General features: G+C 30.6%; 2 protein-coding genes across 2 annotated transcripts; both read right to left on the bottom strand.

Moving 5' to 3' along the window:
• Nucleotides 1-93: 93 nt before the first annotated feature.
• Nucleotides 94-2,047, bottom strand: LOC131612118 (F-box/kelch-repeat protein At3g23880-like). The gene is made up of 2 exons (XM_058883939.1): nt 737-2,047; nt 94-309 (listed from the first exon to the last, which is right to left on the bottom strand). The coding sequence occupies exon 1, from the start codon at nt 2,032-2,034 to the stop codon at nt 739-741; it is 1,296 nt and encodes a 431-aa protein (XP_058739922.1). The 5' UTR covers nt 2,035-2,047; the 3' UTR covers nt 94-309; nt 737-738.
• A 3,545-nt stretch (nt 2,048-5,592) lies between these two features.
• On the bottom strand, nt 5,593-8,460 carry LOC131612117 (F-box/kelch-repeat protein At3g23880-like). Its single transcript, XM_058883938.1, has 2 exons — nt 7,156-8,460; nt 5,593-6,426 (listed from the first exon to the last, which is right to left on the bottom strand). The coding sequence occupies exon 1, from the start codon at nt 8,394-8,396 to the stop codon at nt 7,158-7,160; it is 1,239 nt and encodes a 412-aa protein (XP_058739921.1). The 5' UTR covers nt 8,397-8,460; the 3' UTR covers nt 5,593-6,426; nt 7,156-7,157.
• Between the last annotated feature and the right edge of the window lie 6,229 nt (nt 8,461-14,689).

The following is a 14,689-nucleotide window of genomic DNA, read 5'->3' as shown; positions in this document are numbered from 1 at the left end:
CTAAAAGCCAAATTTGGCGTAGTGAATGCAGGAAATGCCTAAGCCTTTAGCACAAGTTTTTGAATATGCAAACCAAGATAAAAAAAGCCAACATATAAGTAATAAACATAGTTTTATCAAAAAAAGAGGTTTATAACAAAGTACATAAAAATTCATGTCCCCGGGTAACTGGACAAATTTCATTCTAAAATTCTAACTAATTCTAACCAAGTTCCGCCGAACGATTCCTCTTTCAACCCTGCCATAGTTGTCGTTCCTTATTAGCTCTTAATTCCCATACTATATTAGCTCTTACTGGTTATCCTTATTCTGCAATCACACACATAAAAATAACATTTTATATGTTAATAACAAATGGATGTAAAAGAAGGAATACATATTGAAAATACTCTCAATGTTTTTATGACATCAAAGAATATAATTTCACTGCTATAGTTCCATCTACAAAATTATAAAATTGAATACCAAGTATTAAGAAAAAGCCATTATGTAATTATAACATGACGAGATGAAAGGTCTACCAGTTACAATACATTCCATAAAACTATTCCTATTCAAATAATTCAATGTGGGAATGTTGTTACTACTTATGATAATACTGTTTTGTAATCATCTAGAAAATAAAATCAATCTAACCAGTCATAAAAAAAAGAGTATTCACACAATTGGTAATTATGAAAATAATATCTACAAACTAACATAAATTCAACATGTAAACAATGGAAGAGGAACTTACTTTCAAAAAACTGAAACTAAGCTTTCAAAATAGTTCTCAGCCGCGCACAAGGCATCATCGCTAGTTCTATCATCAGTAATTCTTTTTCTTGCAGTAATGTTTGTTCGCTCTACTCGGTTATTTCTCCAATTATAGATGATATCTTGGGATAACTCTTGATTGCAATGAAGTATCAGTGCCTCACCATCTTTAGAAAGAAATAACGGAACAATATTAAAAATATACATATATCCGTCACTATATTGATAGTTAATTTGAAGATTGTGATAACTAATTTTAAGAAATTGAATCCAAGAATCTTGAACCCCAAACTTCTTCATCTGCCATATGATAAGATGGGTTTGGTTATAACAATAAGAAAAAGAAAGACATTCCCCCAACACACCAACATTTGGTTCATAAGGCGGCACTTGATCAAAGCCACTAGGCGGTAGATATAGACGATATGTCTCGGTTCCCAAATCAAGTGAAACAATAACAAATTGCTTAACTGTAATATTCTTAATATCCATACGATGATACCATAGTTTATTTTCAATAGCCAGCCAGTTAATACTGCTCTTGAAATACACACCACAATTATTAACAGAGATTTCTGAACCAGCTCCAAAATGCAAAGGAACAACTGGGAAACTTTGAATATCTCTCCAAATATTATCACCCATACTTAGAATTCTGACATCACTTCTCTGTTCACGTCTATTATAACGCGAGGCCACGACCTTATAAGTGTCGGTTGAATTATCATAACTAAAGAGGAAATTGTAATAGCCATCATAAGAGGAAGGGAAAACGGAACTACTGTGAAATAAGTGTAAGAATCCTAATTTTGGAGATGTCGTCCTGGTGGCTGGATTCCATAGTCGGAAAGAGTACTCATAATACTGACTGGTGACGGATCTACCAACCAAACAGATCAATCCGTTGCAGGAACCAACAATATTAGAGCATCCTTTGGATTGCACCAGGTATTTCTCATCGACAGAAAGGGTGAAAGATGGATTGTCGAGTAAAGTGCTTACGGAGTAGGGAATGACACCATAGTCACGCACATATCTATCATCACTGCCATTGGATGACACACCAGGGATATCAGTTACATGTTGGGTGATGAGTAAGAAGTGAGTATTTCGTTTTGCTGATTTCTTGAGATGCAGTTTCACAAAGGTGGGATCTGAAAAGAGAGTGTTCCAAAACTTGCAAACACATTTGAATTGCAGAATAGATTTCACATCAAGAAAGGATAACACCTCGGCGATGAGATCATCGGGTAAGAACGGCAATGGGGATGGAGGCATGTTTGTATATACTATAAGGATTCTCCAGGTTTGTATTTATATATAATTTATTTTTATGAAATATTTTAAAGGAAATTTTTTGGTATCCATGAAGTTAATTTGGGTATAGTATCTTTATTCATGGTTATCGAATAAAACCCAAAAAATGCACAGATTTATGAAAGTATATTTCTGAAAGTTTTTCGGAAATATATGCTTCCAAACTATTTTTCTCATTTTCAAATAAATTTAGAGTGAGTTTCACTTAAGACGTGGTTTATTATAAAAATAGTGTTTTCGGATATGCATTTTTAAAATTGGGTGAGCATTAATAGGGTATTTTTTCCATCATATAGGGTGCATTAAGAAATATAATTTATAGTGGTTAGGACTAGTCCACAGTGTCAGGAAGCCCTGTATAGTGATGTTACGGTGGTAAATGGTTCTATATATTTGTGTTGGAGAAATTCTTAATACATGATCTTGTAGGGGTGAAATAAACCTTTGAAAACCCCAAAATAACTTTCGGAGATGCATATTCGAACACACCATAAAGTGGTTACTTCATCTCCGAAAGCATCTTTCATGCGTGAGAAAGGTGTTTCAATATGCATCTGCGAAAACCTGGACATAATGATGGTTTTTTTTAAATCACCAATGTCGGCACGTAATAAACACAAAGATTTGGTACGTAATTAGGTTAAAACGATAATAAAAATGCAAATGAAAAATGATTCAAAATAAAAACGATAATAAACGAAATAAATTGGTTTGAAATACTCTAAAATAATACATAAATTGTTCATAAATTGTTTTGAAATAAAAAAAGGCATAGCTTAATACATATTCTTAATCCTCATCCTTTGACCCCTTCTTTACCTTCTGTATCCTCCCACACTCGCTACCTCCATAACCATCCTCTCTATAATGGCCCCCGCCTCAGGACCGCTCCTCTCAATGATCCCTAAGTCCAAAGCCTACTACTTAATCAAATGCATTCGCTGGCAGATCGGTAAGACAATAGTGGCATGGCCATCCTAGGTCTACTAGTTCTCCAATATCTCCTAGTTGTTCTAGTGGACGTCCAAGAGCATTTGATATCATGATAAGGTGTGACACTGTGTAGAACTATGTCATGTATCCCTCTACACAATGTCAATTGTTGGATGTCGGCGTCATCTGAGACTCGTCTCGCACCATATGATGCTCGCAATCCTAAAAGATGTCATCGAGATCCCGACGGTTAATAGTTTCGGGAGCAGCCTGAAAGGGAGATCTGGGTATGGTCTGCACATAGCCAAGTTGTCGGATGCATCGCTCTGGAAGATACTTGACCATAGTGCTAGTCCCACATGCCAGCCACCTAGAGTATAATAAGATGGGTCGAATGGGATATTCTCCCTGTGATCCTCGAACAACGTCCTTATGATGTCACAATGAACAAATTATAATCCCAGAAAAACGAATAAAAGTCATGCAAGAACAAATTATTAATAGCAAATTAAATTTAATAGTTGGAATGAAGGGTAGCGCCAGCAGTGTACAAAAGCCTGTCAGCTACCTCGTCCTCTAGTTAGAAGCTTCATTCACCTTTTGGTATAGGTATACCAAACAGCCGGTCCCCCAATTCCACTCCTACATTGTATCCAAATCCATGAAGTACCGGAGATGGGGTACTCCGTGTAGTTTTCACTTTTTTCCATAAAAATGAACGTGTCAACCAAGAACATGGAGTGACACCTCAAAGCACACTGACGGTGATAATGAACAAAGAAGTCATCCCCCTCGGTCTTGGAATATACGGTCGCAGCCAGGTGGTCGTCATGTAGGTCCTTCAGGAATGAGAACTTGGCATGAGCCCCATTAGTCGAGGAACACTGCTCAAATGCCTTTTCTGGTTGAGCACCCAAATAGTCAACCTTCCATTCAGTGACAACTTCAACAGTGATCCGGAAGTGGTTAAGTAACCTCCCTCTGATAGAAAGGTGTAGCATGCATATGACTTCATCAAGTGTGATCTTCGTATCCCAATAGGAAAGTGGAAAGATAGTGTCTCCTTGTGCGATCTCTTGACAAATGCCCCCTACATGTCGTGGCTGATAGTAACGTAACCGGAACAACAAAGTCTGGCAAGTCTGTGCCAAGAATGGCCTCCCTGAACCAATCCGCATTAGGATGTTACAGATCAAATATTTTCTGCGTGTAGTTCACGAACTTTAATGGCAAGTGTTCCTGTAAAGATAGCATATTTTTGCATTTGTCGTTAACATATTTGTGCATAAATCATTTAAATGAAAAAGTGTAATAAAAAATATACCTCTTCATCCCAAACATGTCGAGCGACATAATCATAATAATAGATCAAGAGGGCCCTCCTGGATACTCCGGTTTGTGTAGCATTTGCCAGAACATGAACCTCCTCGGGTGCTAGAACCCGACCGCGTCCTCGAACTCACGCAGACTGCTCAACTCTCTCACGTCGAGTGGAGGCATTTTGGCTTGGCCTGCCAAGTCTCAATCTGTTGAGGTTCTCAGTCATTTTTATGGAAAAACAAATAATCAATATTCAAAGGGAAAGAACAAGAACAAGTTTGAAAAATTTTAAAAAAATCAACTCAGGCATATTTTCGAAGGTGCATATCTGAAACTCCTCAGAGGGGTTTTCAGATATGCACTTCCGAAAAAATCTACGACTGCCATTTTCACTATTTTCGGACCTTCAACCTAAATCACCCAAAAACTTCATTTTCACACCCAAACAGTCACATTTTACAAGTTATGCTTCAACACAATGAATTTAAATGATTCTAAATAACCTATTATACATATGCAAAGTAGAACAATGGATTCGAAAAACTTACTCAAACTTGGAGCTTTGAGAGTTGTTGAAATGAGCTGAAATGAGAAGTTGATATGAGTTGAAATGAGTTTGGAAAGTATGGAAGTTGGATTTTTGGGTTGTAGGTATTTGAGAGTTTGAGTGTTTGAAATGAGACAAAATAAAGGGTTTGTGTCGTGTAAGTAAATTAACCTAATTCAGAGATGCATCTCCGAAAAGTCTCTGAACTTAAAATAAGTGGATTTATTCGGAGATGCATCTCCGAAACCCCCTAATCTTGACAAAAGGTTGTTTCGGACATTCATATCTGAAAATCCCCTCAAAATATGTAATGTGGTGAGTTCGGATATGCATGTTGGAATTTTGGGGGTATTTTGAAGATTCTCTTAGTGTTGTGCGTTGGGTATATGAATGTGTGAGTTGTGATATTTTCTTCTTCCGCGAAGGAAGAAGTATTTATTGATGTCTTTATATCTAGGGTTTCCTCTGATAAAATTATTTTCTCTTTTTTATTTTTTATTTTTTTCTTTAATTTTTTCTTGGTGAAAATATTCAACAACTTAATCTTCATATTTTTCCTATAAATTTTATTTTATAAAATACAAAAGTCTAAAAAAAATTTAGAGGCCTACTTTATTAAAAAAAAGTAGGCTCTACAGTATTAAAAAAACATTTTTAGTTTATTATATTAATTAAATAAATATACTTATTTTTATTATTAATTTTTTTGATGAGGACATAAAATAGATGGTAAATTGGTGAAGATCATTAAGATAGCTCTTCAAAATGACAGAGGATGGCTTCAGCGTTTGTATAAGGTGTATTACAATATTAACGCTCCAACGCCTAAGCAAAGTTATAGAGATGGAATTTACAAGTGTGTCATGAATTCTACTTTAGTGCGACACATAGTCACAAGGTAAGAATCGTCACTAGAGGACATGGCGCTAGATGTAACACCCTGATAGGTCCGCAAATATATAGAAATATTGTAGTAATATAAAAAATGTTGAATCCACATAGACCAATTGTCAAGTACCGTTATCTTTTGTCACTTTGTTTATCTAAGGCTATCGATTATGATTTTAGTTGTGCAAAGGGAAATGTATTATACCGCCGCTCATGCATCATTGTTATCTTACACTACTATAATCAGACTTCACTGAAAGTTTCTTAAAACCCAACCTTCAGAAAGGGAAGAAGAAACATAGTAATCGAATTCTCATTCAGTTTCCATTGACATTCACTCAGTTAGTATTACTATAGTAGAGGAGAATCACATGAACTCAATTTAACAAAGAACAAACTCTAAGTGTTTATATCTATTAGCATGAACATGGTTTGTAGTATAAGTTAGTTATTTGATAACACAGTCAGACATAAACCCTGTACATAGTTCTGAAATTATAAAATTTGATGCTAACAAAAGTGCCTGAAAAGAGATGCTAAAGTTGTTGAAACTTGAAAATATATTTGGTACCCATATCCTAAAGGTTGTGTCGATCAGATTCAGCTTCCTTCTGATATGAATGACAAAATCATCCCCCATGCTAGTGTATGAGCTCTCTGCAGTCCTATATTACTCGTTCCATATCAAATAAATTACTCATTTCAACATCCAAGACATGTCTTCATGATTTCACAAAATATGAATGCTGGCTTTTATACTAGTGTGGAAAGTAATACGATAAATTTTTATGACAATGGGCGGCTGAAGACCGGAGGAAAAGGGGCATAAATTTAAAGAATAGACGTATATCATTCTTATGGAAATAAGATTGAATAATTCTCAAGTACAAAATCCCTACTGAAATGCTAGTATGCTAGTTTAGGAAGGGGAAAAAAGTGTAGTGAAAGATAATGCAATTTAATGTAGCCTGCAGAACAGCTATTGACAAAAGTTTCAATACTGTTTATCTTTATGTCAAGATTGTCTATTAAAAATGACATTGGTATAACTTTTAGAAAGAAAATATGTTGATTCAGAGACACGCGGGATATCAGAACCTAGAGGAAATTACAGGATTACTTTTTGTAATTCATTTCACAAAACTAAGTCCTATTCAGCTAAGTCCACATGACAATGCTCATCAGATCTTATGATAAGTAAATAGGTGCATTTACCAACTGAATATCATATCATATCTGTTCTTTTTCTTCCATCTATTTCTTCTAAACTTAAATGTGAAACATTTAAGTTTATATTCAATAAAATACAATCAATCTCAACAATCATAAATGTGAAAACAACAAATACAGCTTAACATAAATACAAATATGTAAACAATGGAAGAGGAACTTACACTCAAATAACTGAAAGTAAGCTTTCAAAATAGGCATTGGCCGAGCACGACACAAAATCGATGGTTCTATCATCCGTAATCTTTTTTCTTGCAGTAATATTTGTTCGCACTACTCTACTATTTCTCCAATTATAGAGAATTTCTTGGTATTCATGACTGCTTTTAAGTACCAGTGTATCAGCGTCTTTTGAAAGAAATAGCGGAACCAATTCAAAATTATACTTTGTATCTTCGTCACTATAGTCATAATCAATTTGAAGACTGCGATAACTAATTTTAAGGAATTGAGTCCAAGAATCTTCAACTCCAAATTCCTCCATCTTCCATATAACAAAATCAGTTTCCTCGTAACAATAAGAAAAACAAAGACAATCCCCCAACACACTAACGATAGGAGCTATAGGAGGCACCTCATCAAAATCAGGAGGCAATAAATATTGATTGTAAGTCTCAGTCCTTAAATCAAGCGAAACAATAACAAATTGTTCAACACTAATATCATTAATATCGTTAGAATCGTACCAAAAATGATTTTGAATGGCCAGCCAGTTAATAGTGCTTTTGAAATACACACCAACATCACAAGTTTGATAAGCTGAGTTCAAATACATAGGATCAACAGGGAAACTTCCAATATCTCTCCAAACATTATCACCCAAACTTAGAATTCTGACATTGCTTCTCAGTTCCCGTTGATTGTAACGTAAGGCCACAGCCTTATAAGTTCCGGTAGAATTATCATAACCAAAGTTGAATTTGTAATAACCATCATTGGGATGATGGTGAAATACGCGTATGAACCCTAATTTTTGAGATTTTGTCCGGGTGGCTGGGTTCCATAATTGGAGCCAGAAGTTATAGTAGTCGCTAGTGAGATTTTCACCAACAAAACAGATGAATCCGTTGCAGGAACCAATGAAACGGTATTCATAGTTTTTCACCGTGAAGTAAGGATCGACTTGAATAGAGAAAGAGGGATTCTGGATTAAAGTGCAGACGGAGTAGGGAATGAAACCTTCATCCACCTGCGAGACATTGGAATCGCATAGGATTTTGATGGTGTGATCAGTCTTTAGTATGAATTGCGGATTTCGTTTTGATGATCTCTTGAGATGAAATTTTACAAAATCGGGATCGGAAACGAGGTTACCGCAATACTTACTAACGTGTCTGAACCGTAGAATAGATTTCACGGGAAGACCGGAGAAGATCTCGCCGATGAGATCGTCAGGGATAAACATCGCAGACGGAAAACTAATGTTTAACTTCAATTTTGAGATTTGGAAAACTAATGTCTTCAATTTGATGAACTCTGTCCAATGGTAGTACTTTTCAATGAGTTCTCCAACTAGACATTAATATAATAATAAAATATTGAATCAATTTGTCATGTCATAGTAGAGTTGCATTGCAATGCAACTACTAAAAAATTGTGGTACCCAATCAAATTAATTTATAAGTTAAAGTTGTGGGACCCATATGAATTACACCAATAAAATAAATATTAAATAAATTATTTTGAGATGATGTGGCTGGTGGGACTTATAAAGAACTCAAAAATGGGTTGCACCATTGGAGATGGTCTTACCGTCTGAAATAAAATGATGTTCTAAAATCAATGACTCATTTCAATTTTCAATAGCTTTTCCAACTTTACTCTCTAACTAGTAACAAACCCGTGCGTTCGCACGGGTTCTGGTACGGGACGCGCATTTGATTCACATATATATTTTTTAATAGAAAAAAATTAAATTAAAAGTAATTAACATTTTGTGGAAAAAAATAAGAACAATTAACATTAAATTGTGTCTAAAAAAAATAAGGAACAAAATTGAAATCACCAAAATTAAATTGTGTCTAAATAGCCTTTTGTAACTTCACGTTCCGTTAATAATCAATATTTTGATCAGTAATTTCATGCTCCCATTAATATTTAATATTTTGCTCAGTAACTTTGTTCCCGTTAATTTCAAAATATTTTGATCAGTGACTTCATATTTCCGTTAATATTCAATATTTTGATCAATAACTTCGTCTTCATATTAATATTAAATATTTTAGTCAGTAACTTCAAGTTCACGTTAATATTCAATATTGTGATCAGTAACTTCATGTTCCCGTTAATATTTAATATTGTGATCAGTAACTTCATGTTCCCGTTAATATTCAATATTTGAATCAGTAACTTCCGGTTCCCGTTAATATTTAATATTCGGATCAGTAACTTTATGTTCCCGTTAATATTCACTATTTTGATCAGTAACTTCATGTTCCCTTAATATTCAATATTTTAATCAGCAACTTTAGGTTCCCGTTAATATTCAATATTGTGATCAGTAACTTCATGTTCCCGTTAATATTCAATATTTTAATCAGTAACTTCAAGTTTCCGTTAATATTCAATATTGTGATCAGTAACTTCATGTCCCTGTTAATAAAAAATATTTTAATCAGTAACTTAGGTTCACGTTAATATTCAATATTGTGATCGGTAACTTCATGTTCCCGTTAATATTCAATATTATGATAAGTAACTTCATGTTCCCGTTAATATTCAATATATATATTGTGATAAGTAACTTCATGTTCTTGTTAATAAAAAAATATTTTAATCAGTAACTTCAGGTTTCCGTTAATATTCAATATTGTTCAGTTAGACGAATTTGGATACATAATTTATTTTAAATAAAAATGTTAAAAAAAATAGAAAAAAGTTAGATAATTAATTGATTATTTCGTATATAAAAATATTTAGATCAATAATAGATTTTCTCCCGTATACCATTTATCGTATATAAAAATATTTAGATCAATAATAGATTTTCTTCCCCGTATACAAGCCTCATTTTTGTTTAGGTATCATTTACAAAAATATTTGAATCAATAGTAAATTTCGTATATAAAAATATTTAGGTCAATAGTAAATTATTTTCCCGTATACCATTATAGAATAAAAATATTTGGATCATAAATACCATTTTTCGTAAATAATAGATTTTTTTCCATATACAAATATTATTTTTGTTTATGTGTCATTTACAAAAATATTTGTATCAATATCACATTTTCCTATATAAAAATATTTAGAAAATAATAGATTTTTGGCCTATTCCATATTTTGGATAAAAAATATTTGAATCATAAATAACATTTTTCGTAAATAAAAATATTGAGATCAATAATAGATTTTTTTCTCGTATACAAACTTCATTTTTGTTTAGGTATCATTTACAAAAATATTTGGATCAATAGTAAATTTCGTATATAAAAATATTTAGATCAATAGTAGATTTTTTTTTTCTGTATATCATTTTTAAATAAAAAATATTTAGATCATAAATACCAATTTTCGTAAGTAATATAATTTTTCTGTATACAAATATTATTTTTATTTAGGTATCATTTACAAAAATATTTGGATCAATATTAAATTTTCGTATATAAAAATATTTAGATCAATAATAGATTTTTTAAATAAATTTTTCCTGTATATCATTTTTGACTAAAAAATATTTCGATCATGAATATCATTTTTCGTATATGAAAAATATATATCAATAATAAAATATTTTTTGTGGAAGAAAGAAGTGAGAAAGTGATGAAAGATAAAAAAATAGAGAATGGAGAGAGATTTGATAAGTTTAATAAAATATAAGAGTTGTATTATTTTAATAATAAAATTAAGAACTTTTTGGTGCAAAGACCAAAAAACCACAATTTTAATGTGGTGGCAAAAAACTAAATAAGGGTGTTTTTGACTTTTCCACAACCATTAATTTTCTTATATTATAGATAAATAAAAATTTCATTATTTCCAATACATTATGGTTCTTAATATGCTGGGTCACTCAGTATGATTCTTAATATATTGGGTCGTTCATTATGGAAAAGAGACAATAACACGTATAAAATGCATTATAGCGTGCATTGATGTTAGTCGCGCATTTATTGATATATTTACAGAAATTATCAAGAAATTTTACTTTTAAAATTTGAATTAATATTTCTGTATTTTCTATTTCATATTGATTTTACAATAAAAAAATATTTTATTTATAATTAAAAGATTAATTAACTTATATTTAACTAACAACTTATATAATTATAATTTTGTTCTAATATATAATCTACTATTTATTTGGATTTCTCTTTATAATTTTTTATTATTATTTATAATTAATAAAAGACAATATTATAAAATTATATATACAATATTTATTTTTTATGCAAAATTAATCATATGTGAAATATTCAAAATAGTTTATAATTTGAGACAGGGAAATATTTAAAAAATCATCTACATAATAATTTATAATTTGATCAAATTCTTAATGATCATTCATTCTCCATTTTTAATGACTTATATCTCGATTAATTATTTACTCATCAATTTTTCAAATTGGTTTTATTTTCCATAATTTCATATAACGTCAATAATTCAATTTTAAGTCATACTAGTAGGATACCCGTGCTATCGCACGGGTCCCGTCTGAATTCATATTACATGTCGTGCAGTCTCATTTGTCAAGTTTGAATTTATTTTTCAGTTGATTAACATTCACATAGTTACAAATATAGACTAATAACATGCATCGACTTTTAAATTTATAAATAAAAAGAACTCTTAGATTAATATATTTAACCAAAAGAGTATTAAGTCTTTAATGTTAATTAGATTTTGTTAAAAATATTTTACAATTTAATAAAAAATGAATTATATATTGAATTATTACAAAACAGTAGAAAAAAAATATTTAAAAGATGGATATTAAAATGAACAGTTTACAGTTGATATCTATAGATACGTTCACATCTACCCGTGGATCTATGCCTGCAAAGTCTTTCATTACGATGAACAATCAACATCTATTAAATTGAGAAACAAATTGAAAAATAAAAATAACTCTTAATATGATTTTATTAATATTTCATAAAAAATTATGATCTTTAATATTTTTTTAGTAACAAAATATTATTTAAACTATAATAATACTTACTTGAAATTGTAAACAAATCACAATTTCGCTAATAGTTTTTTAATAAATTTGTTTAAAAATGATAGAAAATTTTATCAATTTCAATTGTTCACTTTATTTATTTAATTTCAAGTTAATCATTACTCATTTTCGTATATTTAATTTCAAGTTAATCATTACTCACTTTATATATTTAAAAAATCATTTTATCATTTTGGAATAAATCATAAATCATAATTTATATAATTTTAAAGATATTTCTAATCATTTTATCAACTAATCAAAAATCATAATTTATATGAGAAATAATATTTCAATTTTTTAAAAAATATATCAATAGTATTCAAAATCATATAGATTTCTTAAAACACTTTCTGAATGCTATTTAAAATTATATCAATATTATATAGTTTATTTTCATTAATTAAATTTTAATGGATCAATGAATCTTTTAAAAACAATCAATATGATAATAATAATTAATGGTAAGTTTTAAGGTATCATTTAATGGTAAGATTTTAATTACTAAACAACAAATATAAATATTAAATATAATAGTTATGAAAGTGGGCGTATTACAGATGATATCTTTCTATTTTTTTTATTTATTTTGGAGATATTTTTCCATTAATTGCAAAAATTCAAATTTTAAGCTTAAATTTTCCATATTCCAAGGGAATGTGCATTTTAAACCTTAGTCATATATACATTCTCTTTGGTATGTATTTACAACACACACTGTTTTATCATATTGTATCTAGTTCACACTAAATTCATATATACACCAGAAAACAAATTTTAAAAAAAATAGATAGGGAGACTCCAATTATCATTAAGCATCATCTTGTTTTTCAATATATTTGTTGAAATCGACTGCATCAAAGCAACTTCAATATCATTTATTGTGACAAATGGTAGATCTTCAATAACAGTACCATGATTTTCACTATCATTTGGTCTTCAAACAATTGATCTACAAATTGAATAATCCTACAAACCAGAAACAACAAATCAGAGGAAAATAGATAACGGAAGAAGTAATTGTGGAAAAAAAATCCATTAACCAAAAGCGATTGGAAGAGAAGATAGGGAAATACAGATAAAGAGAATAAAAATGGAGAATAAAAAAGAGACTTGAACATGGAGCCATTGTTTAGGGATTAAGAGGTGAGAGCTATAAACCCTACATCAACACAATCTCAAAATTAATTTGAAACTGAATAGAGATAAAGAGGAAAAACAATTGGAGAAAAAAATCCATTAGCCAAAAACGAATTAATTTGAAGTTGAATCAGTTTCACCCCTCGCATTTCTTGTTGTTCGAGTTCTTTCAACTGTCTTCCCATCTCCGATTTGCATCATAGATCTGATTTTGAAAAAAATCCATTAACCAAAATGGATGGAAAAAAATGAAAATAGAGATATAGAAAGAAAAAAAATGGAGAATAAAAAAGAGAGACTTGGAAGGAGAAGAGATGTGGATTTGATTTTGTAATTCTTGATTCCAATTACCGTCATTTCTATCACAAAGAGTACAATTAACTTACCAACTAAAACATTGGACTCAAACCTTCAACAGAAAACCAATCCAATTTGTAAGAATGATTCGTAGACTTAAAAGAGAAACAAAAGTTGATCCATAGAAATCCAATTTGTAAGAATGATTCGTAGAATCATAGAAATCATTGCTTTGAAATTCTGCATTGTATAAGAACTTCCAGCTGCAAGTTCCAATAGAACTTGGCAACAAAATACTAACAAATCCTTCGACTCATTGATGTCCTTCATATAATCGATTAATGCTTAAAATGTTGCAAGAACACAAACAGATTTTTGCAAACAGATTTCACTTGGCCAATTAAAATCGAAATAAAAAAGAGACCAAACATATATGAAGTAAATTCGTACATATTGCAAAACAGAAATGGATAAGAATTGAGAACCTGAAAAAGATAAATTGAAGAGTGGAATTCCATTGATTCAGTAGATATATAACCTAAGAAACCGTATAAAAATCTGTAAGGCCAAGAGTAAATGTATTTTTCGGCAGGGGAGGAATTTGTGTTTTCAAAAACGTTAAATATTGATCCAAATTATGAAATAATTATGTGTATTCAACATTAGCATTTAATAAGAGTTATTAGGGTTTTGTAATTTGTGTAAATAAATAAATAAAATAAAAATAAATATAAAATAACAACAAAAATTAAGAGAGCGACACATCAGCAGCAATAAATGCCAAATCAATATGGTTGAGTTATTTTGCTAAAAGTCATTTATACCCATGAAATTAAAAAAGTTTTAGTACTTTTAGCAGAGGGCTTTAAATGGTATTTCCAGGTACTTTTGCTTTTATATATTAATAATAGATTTATTTCCCATTATTTTAAGGATCTTGCTAATCAGTGTCCTCAGGATAATGGTTAAGCATTCTAAAAAAAGAAAATATTTCATAGAAAATTTAATATTTCAATTTTTAAGGTATTAAATACGCAAATTATCGAAATAAATTTACTATTTTAAAGTCTTAACCATTGCCCTGAGGGCACTGGTTAGCA

Source organism: Vicia villosa, linkage group LG6, assembly GCF_029867415.1.
Source record: "Vicia villosa cultivar HV-30 ecotype Madison, WI linkage group LG6, Vvil1.0, whole genome shotgun sequence".
NCBI classification, from domain to species: domain Eukaryota; kingdom Viridiplantae; phylum Streptophyta; class Magnoliopsida; order Fabales; family Fabaceae; genus Vicia; species Vicia villosa.
Note: the sequence above shows the minus strand (reverse complement) of the source record. Positions and strands in the feature narration are given on the sequence as shown.